The sequence below is a fragment of the Zalophus californianus genome, chromosome 5 (assembly GCF_009762305.2).
Source record: "Zalophus californianus isolate mZalCal1 chromosome 5, mZalCal1.pri.v2, whole genome shotgun sequence".
Taxonomy (NCBI): domain Eukaryota; kingdom Metazoa; phylum Chordata; class Mammalia; order Carnivora; family Otariidae; genus Zalophus; species Zalophus californianus.
Window position 1 is genome coordinate 128,722,641 of NC_045599.1, and position 9,101 is coordinate 128,731,741.

The 9,101-nt window shown below is 36.7% G+C and overlaps 1 protein-coding gene across 2 annotated transcripts in view; it reads left to right on the forward strand.

Moving 5' to 3' along the window:
• The window catches only part of ZFR (zinc finger RNA binding protein), an 80,881-nt gene extending 76,069 nt beyond the window's left edge, over positions 1-4,812 (forward strand). For both annotated transcript variants that reach the window (XM_027605044.1, XM_027605045.1), the window contains one exon: positions 3,281-4,812. In XM_027605044.1, the coding sequence (XP_027460845.1) occupies positions 3,281-3,460 (180 nt within the window). In that variant the 3' untranslated portion in view covers positions 3,461-4,812. The remainder of the gene's footprint in view (positions 1-3,280) is intronic.
• Positions 4,813-9,101: the final 4,289 nt, after the last annotated feature.

The window sequence follows — 9,101 nt, forward strand, 5'->3', positions numbered from 1 at the left end:
CAACTATAATTTGGAATTTGGAAGATGTCAAGATTAAATTGTTATGTCATAAGTATATTAAGGGATAACTTATGTGATTACTAATTAATGTGTATTGGACATGTTTTGTTTGTATTTCTTTGGGTTTATTTTGGGGGGATGAAGATAGTTACCCTAAGTGGCTTGCTTTCTTCCTTGGTGCTTAAAGGAGGAATTATTTATAAATTCTAAGGGAAAGGAGATTTAGGATTAGGAGCAGGGCATTCAAAAACTAATAGAATTCACATTTGAAAGGCATTTTTTTTTTTTAACGTCATTTTGATGAAAGTGGTCTGGCTTTAGGTGGTAGTGACAAATGTCCTTGTTAAAAGTGAAGGAGTTAATAAAAATTTTTTTTTAAAAAGTGAAGGAGTTATGGGATGCCTGGGTGGCTCAGCTGGTTAAGCGGCTGCCTTCGGCTCAGGTCATGATCCCAAAGTCCTGGGATCGAGTTCCGCATCCAGCTCCTTGCTCAACGGGGAGCCTGCTTCTCCCTCTGCCTGCCTTTCCCCTGCTTGTGCTCTCTCACCAAAGAAGAAGAAAGTGAAGGAGTTAACTGCATTATTCCATTTATCTAATATTCATGAAATAACATGAGATGGAGAACAGTAGTGGTTCCTAGGAGTTAGGGATGGATTGTTAATGGTGGCTATACAGGGAGTCTTATGGTGATGGTATAGTTTAATATCTTGATTGTGATGTGGCTATGCAAGGCTACACATATGACAAAATTACATTAAAGCTAAAGACAGAGGAGTGCATATATAACTGGTAAAATCTGAATAAGCTCTATGAATTGTACCCACGTTGATCTTTTTATTTCTTGGTGACCTGTAGCACCCATATTAATAATTTTCTTCCTTCCTTTGTCTCTATCTAGATCTATTCCTCTCTTTTTTTCCCCCCATAATGCTTATCTTTATTTTTGTGTATTTCTGTAGTCTTACTCTTTAGTGATCTTTTCAAGTTGCTTCTGCCAGATACAGCCTTGGTCATTTATTCAGATCCCTTCCCATAGGTGTTAACCCTCCCTCCTCTAAAGGAATTGTAAAGTAAACCTCAAGTCTTCTTTGATCTTATTTTAAAATTCCAAGTTGTCTTTGAGAATTATTCCAGTATAAACCCTCAAATTTTGTTTGCTGCCAAATAATTGCCAATTATGTGGCAGAATTCTCTCTTATTAAATGTTAGAAATACATAACAAGTCACATGCAGAACAAGAGGTTATAGGATGCTCACTCTAGCCTCAGATGCTTAGTTTTACTTACTGGAGTATTCCTTCATTTAGAAACTCCTAGTATTCAAATACGCTGATGATTAGCAGCAATATCCCTGGGGTAGAAATGTATTAGTATTCATTATTATATACCAGATATCTTTGGATATTTTCCATGAATACAGAAGAAAGAATTATTCTGTTTATCTTTTCTAAATCTCAAAATAAAGAATTAGTATTCTATTATGGTAAATGTTCCTAGTTCTCACTTCAGAAAGTTAACAGCCTTATAGCTTAAATGAAGTAGAGAAGCACCCAGTACTGGTGAAAATCTGGAATTACAGACTAAATAGAATGCTATATCAAGTCCTTAACACAGATGATTTGGAGAATGAGGATTTCAAAAGCCAATATATGAGGCAAAGTTCGAAGGAATTGGAATCATGTCATCAAGGAAAGTTCTAGAATAGTAAATTCTCACAGAGATAATTGTAACAAACTAAATCTCAGCTGAAGAAAATAATTAGGCATTAAAAAATAGTCTCGGGGCACCCAGGTGCCTCAGTTGCTTAAGTGTCCAACTCTTGATTTCCTCTCAGGGTCGTGAGATTGAGCCCCATGTTGGGCTCCACAATGGGCATGGAGCCTGCTTAAGATTCGCTCTCTTCCTCACCACCCCCCCCCTCCCCGGCACACACACTTGCGCTCTCTCAAAAAAAGAAAAAAATAGGGGCACCTGAGTGGCTCAGTCGGTTAACCCTCTGCCTTCAGCTCAGATCATGATCCCCGGGCCCTAGGATTGAGCCCTGCATCAGGCTCCCTGCTTCTCCATCTCCACCCCGCCTTGTGCTCTATTTCTCTCTCTCAAATAAATAAAATCTTTTTTTAAAAAACAGTCTCAATAGCAGCCACTTTAAGAGAAAGAAGCCAGACACAGAAAGCCATATGTTATATGAAATGTCCACAGTGTGTAAATCTTGTAGAAATAGAAAAGTAGATTAGTGTTTATCATGACCTAAGGGTGGAGGGGTTGAAGAATGACTAACATTGGGTCATGGGGGTTGTGGGGGTGGAGGTGTGTGAAAATGTTCTGAAATTAGAGTGGTTATGGTTGAACAACTTTAACTTTGTAAGTATATTAAAAAACACTGAATTGTACACTTTAAAAGGGTGACTCTTAGGATATGTTAATCTCAAAAAAAATAATCCTAAACATTTACATTGAAGGTTATAACCATATAGTGAAAATTGACTACATCTCAATTGAATTAATTTAAGAGGTATATAGTCCCAGAAATATGAGGAATAGATTATGTCTTATGAAATCTTGTGACGGTGATGCCTAACACATTTCTGCGCATATATAACCATGTAGTGAAAATTTTGATTTTGGTTCATGAAGTAACAAGTTGAAGAAATGTGACCCTTTTTTGTAAACCTGGGGAAGTGTGTGTGCGTGTATGTATATGTGCAGCCTATACACATGGGCATCCACAGAAAAAAATGGGAAAATACGAGTAGATACCAAAGAGGGATTTACTCAATGAGATTTACATTCCTTTTGCTACGTATTGTTTCAATTTCAAGATTTTTTTAAAAATGAACATAATATTGAATTTTTTTTAAAGATCTATTTCTTTTTTGAGAGAGAGAGAATGCAAGTGCATATGAACTGGACAGAGAGGGAAAAGGGGAGAGAGAATCTTAAGCAGGCTCCATGCCCAGCATGGAGCCTGACTTGGGACTTGATGTCATGACCCTGAGATCATGACCTGAGCCGAAACCACGAGTCAGACCCTTAACTGACTGAGCCACCCAGGTGCCTCTTAATTTATTTTTTAAAAAGCAAAACAGCATGCGTACAGGAAAACCTGAAAATAAAAACACTAGAACATATGGAGTATTTTGGTTGTGAAACTTAATATTATTCAAGGTGTTTATTTAAATATATACTTTTTATATTGATATATGGAGATATAAGCCTAGTTAATAATTAATATTTTGGTTCTTAAAATTAACTTTGAATTCCGGCTCTTTTTGTTGCAGTTTGCATTGAGACTCCTTGCATTCCGCCAGATACACAAAGTTTTAGGCATGGATCCATTACCCCAAATGAGCCAACGTTTTAACATCCACAACAACAGGAAACGAAGAAGGGATAGCGATGGAGTTGATGGATTTGAAGCTGAGGGGAAAAAAGACAAAAAAGATTATGATAACTTTTAAAAAGTTCCTGTAAATCTGCAGTGTTAAAAACAACAGGTGCCCATTTGTTGGTTGTTTTTCATTCATAATAATGTCTACTTTGAAAAATTTATCAAGAATTTAAAGAATTTCATGGAAGAACCAAGTTTTTCTGTGACATTAATATCTTAATGTACAGTGTTAGGTATTATATGAATGGAAAGACACCCAAAAAAAAAAATTGTGCTCCAACTAGGGGAAAAACAATGCTTCAGATGTTTTCCCCATTATTTTGGTTTTATTTACTGGTTGCCCTAGCTCCCCCTATTTTTGTGTCTTTTATTAACTAGTCTTATTAAATCTTTACTGTATTTAATGCAGTATTTGTGCTTCAGTTGCTATGTGTATTTTGATATTTTTATTTAGGAGTTTTGTTGCTCTTTGACACTAGTTGTTACTTTGTGTTAATAGATGATATCCTTTACCCCTTAATATTTTACAGCAGTACGTTTTTTTGTAACGTGAAACTGCAGAATTTTTTCCTTTTGTTTTGTTATTCTGTATGTGATGGATTACAACACAAAAAGTTATCCTGCCATTTAAGTGCTCAGAACTGAATGTTTCTGCAGATCTTGTGGCATTTGTCTCTAGTGTGATATATAAAGGTGTAATTAAGACAGATTTCTGTTAATCTAATCAAGTTTGCTGTTAGTTGTGCATTAGCAGTATAAAAGCTAATATATACTATATGGTCTTGCAACAGTTTTAAAGCCTCTGCATAATTGATAATAAAAATGCATGACATTTTTGTTTTTAATAGACTTTTAAAATTATAATTTTAGGTTTGACACGTAGACCTTTGTACAGTTGACTTTTTGACATAGCAAGGCCAAAAAATAACTTTCTGAATATTTTTTTCTTCTGCATAAGTGGAAAGGGCATTTTTCATATATAAGTGGGCTAACCAATATTTTCAAAAGAACTTTATCATTGTGCAACTAACAACAGTAACTAGCCCTTAATTATGATGACAGTTCCTTATTGGTGTGTGTGAGATTACTCTAGCAAACTGTTACAGTATAACACAGTTGAATGATTCCTCCCCGCTGCCCTCATACCCCATCACCCAGATAATTTACAGTTCTCTTAACAGTGAGGTTGATAAAGTATTACTGATAAAAAATTAAGGTTATCTAAGGAAAAAAAAAACAGAAAATTATTTGGTGTGGCCATCTTACATGCTTATGTGTTCTACAAAAAGCTAAATATTCTAGCAGTGGTGTAATGAGAAGTTACATCTTACTGTTGATGTATGTATGCTCTGGTACACAGATGTCATTTTGTTGTCACAGCACTACAGTGAAATACACAAATAAAAACTTAAATTCACATAATGACTTTAAATGTATTATATGTTAGAGTTGACTCATAAACTACTTTTGCTTTTAAATGACTTATGCTTAAGTAAAACCACATTCAGGTTTTATTGGGTACATATATCTCGTTATTCCTGACAACTACTTGTTGCCTGAGCACATAATTTCCAGAAAAATTTATAATTCAAAATAGTATATTGGCTCAGTGTCTTTCTGGAATTTGAATCTTTCCCTGGACCCTTAGAAGACCAGGAAACTATAGGAGACAACCACTGGAGAACTAGAAAAGGAAACTTGGGCATTTCTCCCAAGCTTGTCACATACTATCTCTGTAACACGGACAAGCCTTTTTCACCCCTACTCCCCGTTGTTTGTTTTTTAAATGTTTCTGGGTCTCATTTTACTCTTTTGAATAGTGAGTTTTACCCAGTAAAATTTTCGAATTTGGTTCCTCACTGTTATCTTAAGAGAAGGCAAGAACTTAACATTATACACCAATGACATGCTAGGTCATTTCATGTTTTCCCATCTTAAACAATAAGTGACATTGCTATATTTCTTATTTTTCAGATGAGAAAATTGAAGCCCGGAGTGGCTAACTAACAAGATCACAAATCAACTTATGTGACAGGATTAAAATTGAGTCAGGTTTCAAAATTCATGCTCAGCACTTTTCCAGGCTGCTCCCTTCATCTTAGAATTATGTTCTAAACATGATTTCAGTCTGTTTCAAAATTTTGCATTTGTTTTGGGTGTCTTCATCCAGATAAACAGTTGGTGCCATTTAAATTTTTTATGAAAATAATTGTCTCAGTACCAATTTTTTGCATGACTTAATTATTTTCATTGTTATGGATAGACCCATGTTAACCATCTTGAATGAAATAACTTGGGGTGCCTGGGTGGCTCAGTCGGTTAAGCGTCTGCCTTTGGCTCAGGTCATGATCCCGGGGCCCTGGGATCAAGTCCCACATCGGGCTTCCTGCTCTGTGGGGAGCCTGCCTCTCTCTCTGTCTCTCTTTCTCTCTCTGTCTCTCTGTGTCTCAATAAATAAAATCTTTAAAAAAAATGAAATAACTTGGATTCATTAGTATCTTCTGCTTTGACATCTTTTTAAAAGATTATCTTAAGAGAGAGAGCAAGCCAGGGGGAAGGGGCTGAGGGAGAGGGAGAGAATCTCCAACAGGCGGCACTCAGTGTGGAGCCTGATTTAGGGCTCAATCCCACAATCCTGAGATCACAGCCTGAGCCAAATCAAAAGTCAGACGCTTAACCGACTGCGCCACCAAGGAGCCCCTGCTTTGACAATTTTTAAAGAAAACTATAAACTCTAGTTAAAAGAAGTATTGGGGAGGGGGGTGCCTGGGTGGCTCAGTCAGTTAAGCATCTGCCTTTGGCTCAGGTCTTGATCCCAGGGTCCTGGGATTGAGCCCTGGGTCGGACTCCCTGCTCAGCGGAGAGTCTGCTTCTCCCTTTGCCCCTCCCCCTGCTTGTGTGCTCGCACGCTCGTGAGCTCTCCCTCCCTCTCTCAAAAATAAAACCTTTAAAAAAAAAAAAGTTCTGGGCATCGTCCTGCTAATACATTCTTGAACCAGTTGTTTTGGCAACTAATTATCAGTTATTCTCTGCATCTCAGGCTGACTTTTCCTGTTCTTATGTTAGGATAATTCAATGATAACCCCCAAATAAATTGATTCCTCTTACCCCCAATTACACAATGCACTCCAAACTAGAATTTTCTTTTTCTTCACCACTATTTTTTCTTCTGTTTCTTTGGATAAGTTAGAATTAAAAATGCAGAATTGCATGAACAGCACAGCAAAAGATCTCTGGTTTTTTTAAAGTCAGTATTTTAAATAATTTTTTCCTTAAAAAAATTTTTTGTCTTGCATGGTCATGCTATTATGTTGTCAGTGTATGAATTGAAGTTATAAACAGTTGCTTTAATGGATCCACTACTTTTTATACTGAATTTGACAGAGCTATCTAATTTTTGAAGATTTTCCCAATAAAGGGCAAGTTTTATAGTATCCTAGAAAGATAATGTTCATAGCATTGGTCTCAAATTTGTTCCTTGAAAGTTGTCTGGGGAACATTATAAAAATTAAGATTTTTAAGCCCTAATTCCAAAACTTGAGGAGGGCCAGAATAAGCCTAAGAATGTTGTTTGGATGGTTCATGTTTAAAATTTAAAAGGTGTGAAGTACATGGCATAAAATGTCTTCTGCCTCTTACGTCACCCCTTCGCAGAGGGGGTCAGTATTAATCCATTGTATACCCTTCCACACATGGCCTGTGCACATGGCATGAATATGTGCACCCTTTTGCTCTTTTACAAATGGCTGCATACTGTGTATATTCTGTACCTGCCTTTCTTTCATTTAGTATCTTGGAGTCCTGGAGATTGTTGCATATCAGTACACATAGGGAAATTGTATTTTTTTTTTTTTTTAGAAGTTATTAGAGGGTGAGCGGGGGAGGGGGACAGAGGGAAAGAGAATCTCTAGCAGACTCTGCTGAGCATGGAGCTCGACTTGGGGCTTGAAACCATGACCCTGAGATTTTGCCGGAGCCAAGACCAAGAGTCGGACACTTAACCGAGCCACCCAGGTGCCTTGGGAAATTGCAGTTTTAACAAGCACTGTAGAAACATTCCAAATTAGATTTTTTTTAAGTATAGGTGGTTCTGTTGCAAGTGGTACATTGAACATGTTTAAATAAACATGCTTTATAGCAGTGACCATCATGTACTCTACAAGTCCAAAAACGATTATTTGTGTATATATTTCTTAAGTAAGCTCTATCCCCAGCCTGGGGCTTGAACTCGTGACCCTGAGATCAAAAGTCTCATTCTCTACTGGCTTAGCCAGCCAGGCTATATTTTAAATCTAGTATTGAAGGTATTTTATTAGCAGCCACACAATATGTATAGCATAAGTTAATTGGGATATTTAGCAAATCAATATCCCCATCCCCTAAGCAATTTTACTGATTAACTGTAGTCTAGGTAATTTTAGTCTTCCTTTATCTTGTTTAGTGTGATAATAGTAGCTGTAAAATAAAATGTGAAAGTAGAAATCAACCAACCATGAGAGACAATGGACTCTGAAAAACAAACAGCGTTCTAGAGGGGAGGGGGGTGGGGGGATGGGTTAGCCTGGTGATGGGTATTAAAGAGGGCACATTTTGCGTGGAGCACTGGGTGCTATGCACAAACAATGAATCATGGAACACTACATCAAAAACCAATGTATGGTGATTAACATAACAAAAAATTATTTAAAAAAAGAAATCAGTAACCAACTTAAAGCTTGAATAATATTTTTGAGAAATACCTAAACTGGTACATTAAATACAAAGCTACTATATTCACCTTCTCTTAATATAGTTCCAATACCTGGTATTAGAAAAATAGGGTCTTATGCTTGGAAAGGACTATTTAATCAGTTAAGTAACAATGTGAATGCTTCTTTATAATCTGTTGAATCAAACTATGAAAAGACAAGTTGATCTCCATTAGCTTAATCACTCTTAAAATGAGTTCAGAAATAGGGAAAACAGCACATACCTAGGGCTTGGATCAGTGGAGCCCTATGTTAAAGAAATACAGCATAATGCAGTATGACAGGTTCCTGATGAGAAGAATTCCAGGGTGTTGTAATTTACCTCGAGCTTTGCTATGAGCTGTTCAAAATGAGTGTGCTGCATTTCAGTGCAATTTAGTGTGCTTTATAGTGTAGATAAAAAGACCTGGGGCACCTGGCCTGTGACTCTTAATCTCAGGGTTTTGAGTTTGAGTCCCACATTGGGTATTCAGATAATTTAGAAATAAAAAATGTTTAAAAATGTTAGTGCATAGGGTAGGGGTTTGGGGGGAAGTTCAAACCTACATTACCAATCACAACTAGTTTTAGTGAGCAGGCATTGAAACTTAACCCAGAGGGAGCTACCTCTGTCCTTCATATGATACCTAAAATGACAGCTACATATCCTTGGCATTGGTCCATATCTAGAGCCATAGTGTTCAGTTCTGGCCTCTTTTTTTTTTTTTTTTTTTTTTTTTTAATAAGCCTTATGCCCTTTGTGGGGCTTGAACTCAACCCTGAGATCAAGAGTCATGTTCTACTGACTGAGCCAGCCAGGTTCCCATCTGGGCATTCTTATTTTAAGTGATACTTTGAGGTAGTAAATTTGAAACAAAGCTGTGTAACTGGAACCACAGAGCAGGAGAGACTATAGAAAAAAAAATCAAAGAAATAGCTTTTTTTTTTTTTTAAAGATTTTATTTATTTATTTGAGAGAATGAG